Source organism: Chelonoidis abingdonii, chromosome 2 (genome assembly GCF_003597395.2).
Source record: "Chelonoidis abingdonii isolate Lonesome George chromosome 2, CheloAbing_2.0, whole genome shotgun sequence".
NCBI classification, from domain to species: Eukaryota; Metazoa; Chordata; order Testudines; family Testudinidae; genus Chelonoidis; species Chelonoidis abingdonii.
Window position 1 is genome coordinate 30,161,489 of NC_133770.1, and position 15,327 is coordinate 30,176,815.

At 41.7% G+C, this 15,327-nt stretch overlaps 1 protein-coding gene across 8 annotated transcripts in view; it reads left to right on the forward strand.

Moving 5' to 3' along the window:
• Nucleotides 1–532: 532 nt before the first annotated feature.
• Nucleotides 533–15,327, forward strand: part of PARD3 (par-3 family cell polarity regulator) — a 649,228-nt gene continuing 634,433 nt past the window's right edge. For all 8 annotated transcript variants that reach the window (XM_075062225.1, XM_075062229.1, XM_075062224.1 and 5 more), the window contains exon 1: nt 533–688. In XM_075062225.1, coding sequence (XP_074918326.1) covers nt 569–688 — 120 coding nt within the window. In that variant the 5' untranslated portion in view covers nt 533–568. The remainder of the gene's footprint in view (nt 689–15,327) is intronic.

Sequence of the window (15,327 nt, forward strand, 5' to 3'; positions counted from 1 at the left end):
CTCCTTCCTTCAGAGCCCTTAGGCGAGCCCCGCGTAAACAGCGCCCCGTGGGCCCTTTCCCCGGCTCTCCCCTCCCCCGGGCTCGCCCCCATGACCCTCCCCTTCCCCCGGACATGTGTGAGGACGCGCAGCCCCACACGCTGCCCCCCTCCTGCCGCCGGTGGGGGAGGGCCAGGCCCGGAGGCCGAGCGAGCGGCAATGCCCTGCGCGGCCATAGCGGGGAGACAGCGCGGCCCTTCCCCCGCCGCATGGCAGTGAGCAGCCGCCGCCTCGCTGCGCGCAGGAGGAGGCGCGGAACAGGTGGCCAGAGGCAGCAGCGAGCGCTGGCACCGCCCCGGCGGCGGCCAAGCATGTGAGCGGGGCCTCCGCAGCGCCGGCCCGGGCAAGCGCCCGGCCCGGGACTCGGCCGGTCCGCCAGCAGAGACCGCTGTAAGCCCTCCCTGCCGGGCCGGGCTCCTGCCGCGGGTGCTGCGGCTGAACGAGGGGTGCAGAGCCAGGCGCGCCCGGAGCTGGGGCCGAGCGCGGGCGGGCGGGCAGCGTGTGCGGGGCCGCAGACGGCCGGGGCAGGATGAAAGTCACGGTGTGCTTCGGGCGGACCCGGGTGGTCGTGCCCTGCGGGGACGGCAACATGAAAGTTTTCAGCCTCATCCAGCAAGCGGTGACCAGGTACAAGAAGGCGATCGCCAAGGTGAGGGTGCGCGCCCCGGGCAGCGAGCGGGGGAAGGAGCAGCCGGAGCAGGGAGAGGGCGCTTGGGATCAATATGGCGCTTCCTGGAAAGGGAGGGGATAAAGGGGGGAAATCGCAGGCTGCTCGGCTGGGGAGAGACGTGGGTATGGGGCCGGAGGGGCCCGGCCTCCGCAGCCCCCCTACCCAGGGCGGGGAGGGGAGTTCGTGCCTGTCCCACCTGGCTGAGAGCTCAAGGGACGGGAGAAGCGCTGCTGCTCCTGCGTGCAGCGGTCTAGTTTTCCTGTCAGTAAAGTTTAAAACGCTGCTGGGCTGCCTGGCCCGGCCCTGGGGGCAGGGAGCGTGTGTCTATGTGAAGGGAGCTGCTAACTGAACATGGCTCCTTTGTACCCATCTGTGGGAGCTGAGATTTATCCGGTAGCGAGATACAGTCGCAAAGACTTGAGTACTTTGGGGCCTGAACTCTTTGTTCGTTACTATTCTGTAACGAGCAAGTGAGTCTCTTGTAGGTGTGTTTTTGAAAAGGGGATGGGGGAGGGTGGGTCTCTTTTGCTCTGTCTGTCCCTGTGTTTTTCTTCTTGTTGGTTGCTTACACCCTAAGTGCACTGGGTCCATACAAACTAGGGTATTATTGGCTGTCACTTCAAGGGTCACATCTTGTTAGTTTTATTGTCCTGGAGAAGGCTGTGTAACCCCATGCTTTAGGTTTTTGTTACATTTGTTCAAAGCCTGGTGTTTGAAACAGAACAAAATTAAAATCCCCAAAGCAAGTCTCCTTTAAAATGATTTATCTTTCCTGAGCAGTAGTTACTGCAAAGAGTTCAAATCCAGCCCCAGGCTTCCTGGCTGCTCCAGGCCCAGGAGGGAAAGAGCAGTGAAATGTGCGGAGTTCAGGAAACAGGCATCTAATGTTTATATCTGAAAGTCCCTTGCGCTACCAGAGAGCGGAAGGGTGCTGGAAAGAGGATCGTCTGCAGAATAAAAAAGTTAGGGATGGATTAAAGAGAGTTTTGTTGGATTATTTGCTAGGATCATCGCTAATGTGAAGCAGCACATTGTTCACGGCAAGTTGATGTCCTCTTGTCTGTGTCAGAAATGCTGGTGTCAACTCAGAGAATTGTTTACTTTTCCAGTTATTGCAAAAAAAGTTGACAGTGTGGGGAGCTTCTGTGCTGGAAATAGATCCATTGCCTTTATGCTTGGAAATGTAATTGACTTTTTACTTGCTTTTTGGTGATGTTAATCATTACAATTTGTCTAGAACAGTTTTCATATGGAGTTGGGTGTATCATTAAATGTACAGTTATTTACAGACAATTGTATCAGCCCATCTGTATACACTTAAAATATTTTACTTTTTTGTTGCAAAACAGTTTTCATTTCTGATCAACTTAATTCCAGGCCAATCTGATAAAGACCAGTTGTTCAGTGACATTTTGGCTGGTGCTTGCCTCTCCCCCCCCGAACTTTGCTCAAGTAGCTGAATTATTTTTTGCCTTTCTGACTTTTTTTTTCTGTGCAGGAGTTGATTACGGTGTTTCAGTTTAGAAATTTTTACTTCAAGATATTCTGAAATTGCACCAAGCTGTAGTTTAAAGTCTGTTGGCATTAGCATTGGTGGGTTGGAAATGATGTGCATGGGTTTTTTTCCAAAGAGAACCCTGGGCTAATATAGGGAAAGGGGCAACCAAAGTTTCCATTTATTTCTTTTTTTCCTGAAGATTTTTGTTTTGGGACTGTCACTACTTCTGAGTGTATTTTTAATATGCCTCAAGTGTAATGTCACACAGCGCTGACTAGTGAAATAGTAAAAAGTTTAACTGAAAGATGTCAAGATGCTAAATACCAACTGTAGTTATTTATACAGCTTCATTAATGTGCATGGCATTTCATATGCAAATAGACGACAATGTCCCAAAGCACTCTTAAAGCTAAGACACAGCCCTGTAAACCCTGACTCTTGAGCATAATGCTACTTACTTAAATGGGACTATGGCAGTAAATATTTGCAGGATTGGTCCCTAATTTTTACAATATTAACGTTACATTAATACTGTTACTGTAAATCTATGGTTCCCAAATTGTGATCTGTGAATGAATATCCAGCTAGTCATATTGTACTGGATCATGTTCTTGTTTCCAGCTGTTAAATTGCATTAAAGACAGCTACAAATACATTCCTAATATTATATTTCCATGTGAGCAAATTGCAGTATGTAACACAGGGAAGTTATGTGAGGGTGTGAGTGGGAAGGATGGTTGCTTGTATGTTTGCAAATGGAAACAATGGGCCAATGACAAAAGCTCTGTGTTATGTGGCCACATTATGGAAAAAAAAATTAAGAACCTCTGAAATGTGATATGTTGGCAGATCAACTATTTAAAAATACTTTGCAAGGTTACAACTTTGCTCGTTCCTAGCCTTCAGAGCTCTTGATCTTGGGTTTTAGAAAGGACTTGTTGGCTATTTTATTTTATTTTGTGTATTTTGCATGGGGTAAACTTTGTTGCAGGTGTGTGGGGTTGGAATGGTGTTAATTACAAAGTGATGGTTTCCATTATGTGAAAATTCTCTTGTGAAAACACTACTCTTCCCCAACTGAGACCACAGGCCTTTCTTTTAGAGGTTTCTACTGTTAATTTGAAAGTGAGATTTGAGATTGTATGCATTGCACGTCTTCCATTGAGACACTTGGATAATAGAGTGATGAGTCCATGAATACCTTTGTAAATAAATATAGATAGATTTTACCAAATGTTTCCCAAGTAACAGTGCGGATGCTCCTGAGAGAGTAATATGGAAATAGTTAGGGATGGTAATGTCAGATTTTTTTGGTCACTGCCACACCCTTCTAGTGTAAGTCAGATCGTCTTTTTGTATTGGAGTTCAACAGTTGTATGGCTCTTCACTTTTTAAAAAGAAAAGTAGGTAAGGAATATAATCAATTATATATTTGAGGGAACAAGTGTGAATTTTTTTATTTATTTTTTGGTATCATGTTGACATCATCTGAAGTTTTTCTGACTTCTCCAAAACATACTACTCTAGCATCAGTTATGGCCTCATACAGGAAAGCAGAAATCTGATAGAAGTTTATGTAATGTTTTAACACTTACATGAGACTATAGGTCCCAATCCTGCAAAAATATATGCACCTGCTTAATTTTACATATTGTGCATAATCCCAGTGACTTCAGCAGAGCTTCTTGCAGAGTGTAAAGCACATGAGTAAGTCTTTGCAGGATCAGAACCACACAGAGCTTAACTCTCTCTTCCCACAGTTTTCAGTTTGTGACTAGCAGCAGAGGATCTAAACTAGGAGTGGTTTCGATATGCCTACAAAACACTGGCCCTCTACATGCATGCTGTACAAATCAGGAAATGCCAATGGAGTTATTCTGGCACTAAAGACAGTATTTGGAATTATGTGTGTAAATGTGTCAATAAAATATTGGGTGTGTAGTTTAATCTTTGACCTTTATTTTAATTTTATTTTTCTCACTTGGAATTATTTGAATTGAATTGAGGTGGTGGGAGTGGAAACACCTGTTTTAAAAATAGGAAATAAATTAGGGTCAGAAAAGAAACTCTTACTATTTTAAAAGAAATTAAATAACATATGAATAACATATTTCAATTTCTTCGGTTATTACCTGTTATCATTCTGTAGTTCCATTTGATAACTAAGAATGAGTACATCAGTCCCCTTTATATTTTTATTGTGACTATTTCCCATTATAGATGGAAAATCTCTCTTTATTTAAATATGGGTTAACTTGTTAGTGTGATGGACTGCATCCCCATGCCAACGTGACAGAAAGTCTTAACATTTTTTTGAAAGCTCTATTACAAGTACTCTTTCTTTTTAAACATTCCAATAAAGGCTGTGTAGTTGAAATATGAATATTCTCCTTTTTCTCAACACCTTTAAAACAACCAAACGGAACAAACAAAAACAACAAAACCCACCCAACAAACCCAGCTCTCAATATGATGCATTCTTGAATTGTAAGCAGGACTTGCAATCCATTTGCCCAGGATAAGAAGAAATCTTTCTTTGGAGAATGCAATTAAGCTTTGCAGAATCTAAGGCCAGGTCTCCACTGGGATTTTAGTCACTGGTATTGCAACATCAGTGTAATTTGACTGGTGTAGACCCCTAATGAAGAAATTCTCACTGGTATGAACCACTGTGTCTTGCACCAATGCATTTTACCTTGGCTAGTAGGCAATGGGTTAATTTTCCAAAACCTACTTAGGGGGACAACAGAAGTTTTTGTGTAGTTCTGCTCACAATATTATATGAATGACTTTGAGATTGAAAAGTTACAGAGAGTGGCAATCAGAATGTTGTAGGGGGACTTTGAGGGTATGAATTATGAAAAAAAAGAACAAGAACACTTGGATTACATAACTGAATAATAAGGAGCTGAGAGATAGAGTATATTGGGTGTGTGCGTGTGTGGTTTTCAAAAGAAATGCATGGATTGAGGCCAATAAACTATTTGGCATAGCAGCTAGATTAAAATATATATTATGGACTGCTACTGAACAATTCAAATGGAATAACTTCACCAGAAGATTGACTTTAATACCCAAGATTTTGAAATTTGTCAGAGAGGTTAGTTATGTTTGTAAGAAGCTGGGAGATGTATTCTAAAAAGGAGCAGATTATCTGTCTGATAGCTTTAGTCTACAATGGCTTTGGTATGAGGTCCCTTTTTGGTTCTCATTTTTAAATCTCTACCTTGATTTTTGTTGCTGTAAGTGTCTGGAAAATATAAAGAAGGCGATAATGCACAGTTATTCTGGTGGTGAAAATGATGGAAGCAGTTGTATGTGTTGATTATTTTCTTAACGTTTAGGAGGTGTGTGTGACTGGACATGTAAATATGGAGAGTAAATGAGAAGTTGAATATATTTCATTGAGAGTCTTGATAGAGACAAAGCCACATCAGAGGCCAGTAGACGAGTGGTTGATGGCACACTTCAAAGAGAGAGAGAATCAAATGGGTGAATTGTAGCCTCCAATGAAAGTACAATTATCCACCAAAAGTACAGAAAACTCCCAGGCAGGAAAAAGTGATTCATAGGTAGATTACATGCTCAAAATGGCCCCTTTACCCTTAATCTGAGCTCCTGCAGAACACAGGCCAAAGAATCTCACCTGGTAATCTTCTGCTTGAGATAGTAGCAAGAAGACCTCCACTCCCCCTATTGGTACCCTAAAGATTTTAAGAGTAACTTTCAGAGATTGTGGCTTGAGTCTGTGAGTGAAAATGAGGCAGCAGACGTGCTTCCAATGGTTCCTTAGATGTATTTCCCTCACGGTTCCCCCAGAAAATAAAATAAAATAAAAATTAGGGGGGGAGGGGGAGCTTAGGTGTCTGACAGTTATTGATGTCTGGAACAAAGCTTAGTTGTCAGTTTAAAATTCACACTAGGACAGTAGTGACAGAAAGTAATTGCGGATAGTTATTTGATCACCTCTGTAAGGTGCATTGGTGGTCTTGCACCCTAAATGCTAATGGATATTGGAGTACACACCACAATTGGCATTGTTGTTGGTTGTCTAAGCAAAAAGGTCAAGCATCAAATGGGTATGGGGTCTCAACTGCTTGAGAGCTGGGCCACCCAAAGTTGAAAGTGTCAACTTTGTGCTTAGGACTCAAGTGCTTTGCAGGAAGTGTGGGAAAGTTTGTACTCCTAGTGAATGTGCTGCACTTTTTTCTGTCATGTGCTCATCAGTGCTAGCAACATTGCACATGTAAAACAAAGTACCCGAAACCATGCATTCACTTCAAAATATGTTTATTTGTTTAAAAGCTGATCCCTCAAAGGTAGTCCGTTATGATACAGTGATACTGACTTTAAAAAAAATACCTGATTTCCATCACTCTTTTGAACAAACAATTTCTCATCTGCCCACTTCTACCCCCAAAATAATTACTGAAAAACCCAGTTCTAGTGATATAAACTAGCCTGTGGTTTCTAGGATCCTGCTGCTGCATTGTGTAGTATGGCAGTGTGTACCTTTCAGAAGAGGTGTGCCGAGTCTTCATTTATTCACTCTGATTTAAGGTTTTGCGTGCCAGTAATACATTTTAACGTTTTTAGAAGGTCTCTTTCTATAAATCTATAATATATAACTAAGCTATTGTTGTATATAAAGTAAATACGGTTTTAAAAATGTTTAAGAAGCTTCATTTAAAATTAAATTAAAATGCAGAGCCCCCCGGAATGGTGGCCAGGACCTGGGCAGTGTGAGTGCCACTGAAAATCAGCTCATGTGCAGCCTTTGGCACATATGCCATAGGTTGCTTACCACTGATGTGAATGGATGGACTGCTGTGTCAGCATGGAACTCTATTGACTTGAGCGGGGCTTCACTCAAGAACTGTATGCTGCTACACTTTGCATAATTGGGACTTAGGTTTATAAGGGCCAGATTAGCTGGGACACTACAGTCACTTCTTACCCTGTAATGTTCTATGGTGTCTCGGTCAGAGCACAGAGGAGCAAAAGTGACATGACAAATGCTCAGTTGCTTCAATGAAAAATCTGATTTTATTAGGCATCATTTAATTCAATGTTTGCACAAATCTTGAGCCTCCTTTAAAGCTAAATAAATCTACCCTAAGCTAGCCTCAGAATGAGAAGAACTTGCTACTCATTTCAGTTGATAACCTGAGACTGAAATGTCTGTGTCCAGTATTTGACTTTTGATGTGCTTGAAAAATTTGACTGGGTATCTCCGTTGCTGCTCATGGTGTCTAAGAATGATTCTTGACCACTTGACCACCGATGTTTGGTTCTGAATAAAAGCAATAAAACTAAACTGACTGTTAATTTTGCTCTATTGCTTGGCAAAAGCTGTGAACAGCAGCAATGAGGTTGGAGTTTTCTGCAGTCTCAGAAAGGAAACACTGTGTTGGTTCATATTAAGTTAATGTTTGGAAGTTCATCACCGTAAAGACTAAGAAAATAGTATTATAAGTGTACAGTTGGCAGATATAGATGGACCCTTGACTGTCCTTTTCATAATTAATATAGATGATCGACTATTGTTAGTAAGAAAAATCCATGAAAATTAGGATGTTTCTCTCATGTATGGTACCTACCCATCTTTTTATCAATCTGATACATGATACCGTCCATCTTAAGGAATATATTTATGTGGTATGTGTGCAATTTTTATTTAATTTAATATTATGGAGCTTCTTAATATATAAGTATTCTTTTATATTGGAAATAATATTGGAGTGTGTGGGGAAAATCGTTTGAGTTACGTCGGTGTGTAATATATAGATTCTGAATAGAATTTATATAACAGTATTTTATAGCTTTTTAAACAGTGCTGGGGAGGGTGGGGGCTGTGAAAGAGCTTGGCATGTTAAGGGGAACAGTCACTGTATCTACTTTGGAGGATCGATTTAAAGATAGTACTTGGGTTGTAGGGAGTTGCCAGGTTTTCTTGTTCTAGGCTAGTGTTTCTTAACCTTTTTGTGGTGATGACCCCCTTTGGACTTAAGAAACATTGTGATCCCTAGGAAAAATTGCCCCCTCAACCTTCCCCAGCTTGTGGCTTTGGTATGAAACATGTAAATTAGCTTGACAAGGGCCTCTGTGCTGTGGGGCTCCAGGCAGTTGCCCTGCTTCCTACCTGCTAATGCTGGCCTTGTTTGTGACCCCCCGTCCAAGCCTGTCTCAGGACCCCCAGGTTGAGAAACACTGTTCGAGGTGATAGACTTCAACCAGTGGGAAACCATTTGACTCTCATAGTTCTCTACACTTTAACCTTTCTAATAAAGGTTGCAGATGTTTATGCTGCTTTTAAAAAAAGTGCCATTGGAGGTAACATGTTCTTGTTTGTGCTATAGATTATGACATCTCTTTGCATGTTAGTACACTTAAACTGACTTTAGGCAAAACAAGCTGGATTAAGAGGGAAAAGAAAAGATGAAGATGATATACACAATATGGTTCATGTTGTCTTACCATTTCTTTTTGTTTAGGCCAATGAGCAGCTGCTTCAAAAGAAAATAATTTCCCCCTGAAAACAATTTTTTCATGTAAATATTAATTGAATAAAATGTACAACAGTGCTGACCTGATACACTGAAAATAAAATGGAATTTTCTTAATATAAATCTAGAGCATTGCATAGCTGTTCTTGCTCAGAAATATTTTGCAAGCATTAACAAAAGCAAAAGGAGTGGGGGAAAGGTAGTATAAGGAAGTTCTGAAAGGTATTTTGGGGCATCTGCTCTATTTTTTGATGACCTCTTGTCATAAATAGATAGCTAAGGGTTAATGTTTCTTTTACCTGAAAAGGGAACCAAACACCTGACCAGAGGACCAATCAGGAAACCAGATTTTTGAAAGCAGGGGAGGGAACCTCTGGAGGTTTTTGGCTTTGTTCGTCTCTCTGTTTGTTTGCCTAGCAACTCCTTTGTTTAAGTTTTCCTAGCTAATGTTTGAAATGTAAATTAACCAAACAAAAGCTACTTTATTTACCTGTGTGTATTTGCTGGATACTTGACTCCCAATTGGAATCCTATTGTTTAACAAAAGACCCGTAATGGCTCTTAATGACTCTCTGCTAAAAATGCAAGCTGCCAAAGCAGGCAGAAAAAAAAAATTCTCTGGGCTACTTTAAAACCCAAACCTTTCTCTCTCTTAAAACCCTTAGCAGAGAAAAAGAAAAATAATATGCGCCGTACTGCTTCTGGGATTCTTACATCCCACACTGACACCATGTAATAAGCCTCTGTCCCAATCTGGACCTTAGCGTCCAAAATTGGGGCTTATGCATAAACTCCCCCAAGCTTGATTACAGCTTGGATTTGATATCCCGCTGCCACCATCCAAAGTTTTCCAGGGTTTTGGCCCCCCTCTCTCGTCCCCCCAACTTCCCTGAGAGACCCCAAGACCAGGAGTTGTAGTCTTACAGCGAGGGAAATCCTTCCCTTCCCTTCCCCCTCCCGCTCCCCAGATTTCCTCTCTGGGCTAACCTGCGAGAGTTGATGCAATCTCTTTACAACATACCAAGAAAAACTTGTCTTCTTTCTTCTACAAAGAGACAAACCTCAAAACACAGAGAAACAGAGATGATCCTATCTCTCTTATCGCCCTCCCACCAACTTCCATGGTGGCTGCCAGCTACCCTCCGTAGATCTAGCCACAAACGGTATCCCCTCCCCTTGCCCTTAAATCTACCCAGAGAGAAAAACTTCCAACAAGTCTTGATAAAAAAGAAAGAAAATACATATCAATCTAAACTCGCATCAGGAGTTCAAATACAGGGCTATTGTCTTATTAAGAAATATGAATAAACAGTCTGATTCAAAAAGATATCCTAATTGAAGCATTCCAGCAAGCTACTCACATGTAAATACAAACTACCAGTTATTAAACCTTTGTTGTTCCTTTTGTACTTACAGACTTGGAACAGAAGGGTTAGAAGAACTGGAGATAAAAGAAAAGCTTTCTCTCATAGCCGAAAGAAACAAACAGAGAGATGAACAAAGCCAAAAACCTCCAGAGGTTCCCTCCCCTGCTTTTAAAAATCCGGTTTCCTGATTGGTCCTCTGGTCAGGTGTTTGGTTCTCTTTTCAGGTAAAAGAAACATTAACCCTTAGCTATCTATTTATGACACCTCTCCCAACTGTAACAAAGAAAATGTTAGTTGAGTCACTGTGATGGCTCAGCAAGTCTGGTGCTGGAAGACAAATACAAAATTAAACTGCCTCAGTGCTGAATTACATTATCCAGCAGATCTCCGAGAAGAGGCATTTAACTTAAAAGGACTTGGAAGCAGTGCTGTGCTTGAGCCTTGTAATGTTTGTCACTAACAAACTAGTAAAAGGGAAATGAGTCAAAGTCCAAAGCTATCTAGAAATGGACAAATTTCTAACTAACAGGGAACATCCAGTTTCTTCCACCGATCAAAATATTTTAGCAGTTGCAGATTTTTCTACTGTAGCCCTAGTTGTTTTCTAAAATTGTTTCCAGATGTTACTGCTAGATCAAAGAAGATTTGTATAATCACGTTGTGGCACTATATACAGTATGTTAACAGGCATTGGTTACATAAAAGGTTATTTATTTTCCACTTCAGTTTCTTCTTTGTATTTTTTTTTAACATTGGTAACATTGAGCACATAAAGAAAAGAGAAACCAACACCTAGAAGCTGTCGACTTTTAAATACCTATGAGCTTTTCTCATGTGAGTAGACCTGTTGAAAAAGTGAACAGTATTTGGTCCCTTCTCTACATATATTGTAAACTGTAGACTGCTTGGCCTTTGAAGTTCATGTACTATAACTGCTAACGAGACAGTGGTGTTTGAAGTTTTAGGTTAGGGTATGCCAGTACAGAAAATATAAATTGCATTCTGACGTTACTAACAGCATGACCTGTGTCCGTAGGGACTTTACTGGGTCCTTCTATCAGCAATACAAAAACTCCTGATTCCTGGTGCTAAGGGGTATTCATTCCCATTGATGGAATGGCCCCTAAAATGCAAGTGAAAGCAGGTACCGATTGCTCATTTCAGCTTGAGGGCGATACAGTTTTAGAACTGTAGTACGTTGATTGTGGGCCCAGTCCAGATGTTGCTGGGAGATGAAGGTGCCCAGAACCTTGTAGGATTAGAGCCTGGGTAGTTGTTGCTTTATTATGGCCATCTTCTGAAAAGCCATTTCCCCTATGTGTGCTCCTTTGTGCTGGAGCAGTTTACTTGTCTAGCCTATCAATCCACTGTCTCTCTGGCTCTGCAGGACTTTCATGCTTGCTAGGGGAGGGAAGTACTGGAAGGAGAATGACTGTGGGAAGTAGGGAGAGGAAAACTGGGAGAAAGGGCTGCATTCAGGAAGAGATGTGGTTCTACAAGAGAGGAAGAAAACAAATGGGATATCCCTGGAGGCTGGCAAAAAGACAGGGACTGAGGTAATGAGAACATGAATATGGCCCCCCCAGTGAGTATTCTCTTTCAAAGAAGGCAGATAGAGGGAAGCAAAGAAGATGTTTATATGGAAGCAAGACAAGATAAAGGACTTAAATGAGTAAACAAACATACAAAGTGAAAGAACTAAAGTGTAAGTCTTGAAGGAGGAAAGAACAAAACTGGTAAGGAGGGGGGAGAATGTGAAATGCAGTCTCCAGAATTCAATACGAAGAGACATGGGGAGTGGGAGGTATTTATCATAGAACAATGATGAGAAGATTGGAATTAGTAACAGAACAAACTTACTGCAAAACAATTTTTTAAAAAAGATAAAATATTATTGGGGCAAAGGGAGGTTTGGATAAAATGTTACCAAAGAAATGAGTCACTACATTACATGTGCACACACTTTCCACATGCTTTCTCAAACAGCCTGTTGATGATGCTCAGAGGTTCAGGTTCCATTACATAGGGGGTTGGACGCAAATGCTTCCCTCTTCATTTTTGGAGTGGGGGGGGGGAGGGAATCTTTCTGGGTATAAATATCTTTAATTAGGAATAAAATTATAAAGATTGAAACTAACAGTAATTCAAACATATTTTTGAACCTCTTTCTGCTTTGATTAATCAGTAAGAAGAAAATTCTCAGTCTCTAGCTATGGAAATATGTCCAGCATAGTTGTCAGGATTTCACATTTTTGAAGAAAATTAGCCAGAGTTGCTAAGCTAAAAAGTTGTTCCACTTTACTCTACTTTTTTGTATCTGCTACAAAGTCCCTTGATTACTGCTTCATTTCCCCCAAAACAGGTACTGAGTAACTTTTATGTCTTCTCTATTAAAGATCAGTGGTAATATCCTACTTAAGAGAAATCTGCAATAGAAAAACAATGTGTACATGTAACACAGGTGAGATAGAGGAATAACTTATTTTGAGTCTCCAGAGTTTATTCTGAATGGAGAGGGACAAGGATTTAATTAATTATGAAACAGTACTTTAAAAAATGAGCACTTTTCCTGAGTGATAAGTTGAAAAGCAGCAGAGAGTCCTTTCATGGATGAATACCCACTTCGTCGGATGCAAGTTTTTAAAAATCTATCTGAAGGTTTGAACACGGGATAGATTGCTATCAGTTTTTTATTTCAACATAATTTGATGTACCAGCTGTTTTAGCTTCATCAATAAAATAGCTAACTGGAATAACAAGATCTGAACTCATTTGGATTCAAGAATCTGTTGCATGGAACAGTGTTTGCATTTTTTCAATCTACTTTTTTGTGTGTGCATGTGCTGTCAGTTTCTCCTCTGTTGCCTCCCTGTGAAGACTGCTTGCCTGCAGCTGAAAGCATTGGGAAAGCAGCCAGTTACCAAATACTGACAGAGGTGGAATTTCAACAGCATAGTGGTGGTGGCCCAGCCTTTCCTAGTGAATGAGCATTTAACCTCTGTAAAACATGCAGTCTCTCCAGGCTAAAGGCATAAGAATTTTACTTGCTCTTGAATTTCGATTTCCCTGTTGGCAGCAGAGAGGAGCTAGAAAACTACTGTTCAGCTCAAAGTATGAGGCTAATGTTATGATCCATAACTGATCACAGAAAAGCCCATTGAAGTGTAAAGTGCAGTTAAGGTCAGCAAATTGGCATCTTGTTAACTTATTTTTCTCTGTGTGAAAAACCCTACTTTCAATTAGGTTTTTAGAAGGCCCCAGGCATGGTGGAGCAGGTGTGATTCTTCTGGTTGGAGGCAGGATTTTAGGAGTCTGTGGAAAGAAACCTTCCCCTGCAAGCCAGAGAACTCAACTCTGTAGATACCTCAGCACAAAGATTCACAGGCAACTTTTGCTGAGGCTAGTGGATTCACTGTCCATGTCCCATCCCTGCTCCAGACTGCTTCTCCATGGCATTTGCAGGAAGGATCACTTGGATATACTATCACTTAAGCTGTGTGAGGGTAAAATATTTGTCCCTGTGTTTTCCCTGTATCACATTATTTACTTTTCTGATAAAGATGATGTTTTTGCTCATGTTGGCATTGGAGTGCCAATGCAGTGAAGGAGCAAAGAGCTCAAATGTCTTCTGCCTTGTGTATAATCACAAAATTGTTAGCTAAAACGAGCATCAGAATTTCTTCCACTAATAATGATGTGAGAACAGAACACTTAAACTCATCCTTGGATTTGAAATTTCATCACTAGAAGCTAGAAAAATTTTTGATTTTCAAGCTGAACAAATTTGAGAAGTTAGATCAGCAAGAGAGGGGAAAATGTTGAACCTCACTCAATACCATTTTCAGAACCTCTCTTCAGATTGATAACCACACTTTGATACAGATATAGTAATTCACAGGAATAGTTTTATCGTGTTTAACTTTAAAACAAAACACATTCTATAGCACAAATTGATGGATATTATCTATTATAATTTTGTAATGGTTGACCACTCAAGGGAAAGTAGTTTGAATTCCGATTTTAAATTAAGTAACTGATGTGTAAAATATCAAGTGAAAAACAAAGGGCTCAATCTTACTCTTAACTCTGCAGGTGTTTGTTACTCTGTCTAACCTAGGCTTCAGGTTACCATAGAGCCAGCTAATGTGATTTTTAAAGGTGTTAAGCCATGTGTACACAGGATGTTCAAGGGTGTTTCAGACTATGTTAAGACACTTGGGGAGGGGCGGAGGAGGAATCTTTTTCAACATCTAGATGGAAAAGGCCACAGATAGTGTAGTGAATTAGCTAATAGGATTGAAAAAAGGTACCTTTTTTGTCATCTAGACAGCATCTGCATTGCAAAATTTCCTACCCTACATGCACAAGCAAAATAGTGCATTTCGTTGAGTTATCCATGGTATGTTTTAAGTTTCTGGCATTGAAATAGTTTCTGTCCATTAAGAACATATTGGTTTGCTAAACCAAAGCCAGCTAGTACTACATTTTTAAAATGGAATTTGTGCTCAGTGTTTTACAAAACATTGCCTACTCCATTGCGATGTTTCTGTGAAGTAAATACTTAATGAACTTTTCGTAGTTGAGCTTTATCACACAGCAGTCATGGCCAGCTGGAGCCCTACAAACTAAGCTCTTAGACCAGGGATGGGCCCTCTAGATGTTTTAATCTGACCATCAAGCTCCCTCCAGGAAGCGGGGCTGGGGCTTGCCCTGCTCTGGCCCTTCAGCCGAGGAGTGGGGTTGGAAGCTTGCTCTGCTCCACTCGGCTCCTGGAAGCAGTGGCATGTCACTCCTCTGGCTCCTATGTGTAGGGGCAGCCAGGGGGCTCCGCTGCCCCTGCCCCAAACACTGTCCGCACAGCTCCTATTGGCCAGAACCGTAGCCAGTGGGAGCTGCAGGGGTGGCACCTGCGGACAGGGCAGCACACAGAGCTGCTTGGCCCCACCTCCACTTAGGAGCTGGATGGGGAACATGCTGCTGCTTCTGGGAGCTGCTTGAGGTAAGCGCTGTCCAGAGCCTGCACACCTGCCCCGCTCCTGTGCCCCAACTCCTGCCCCAGCCCTGCTTTCCTTCCTGCCCTTGAACCCTTCGGTGCCAGCCCAGAGCACCCTCCTGCATCCCCAACCCCTCATCCCTAGCCCCATGCCAGGGTCTGCACCCCCAGCTGAAGCCCTCACCCCCTCCTGCACCCAGCCCCCAATTTTGTGAGCATTTATGGCCTGCCATACAATTTCCATACCCGGATGT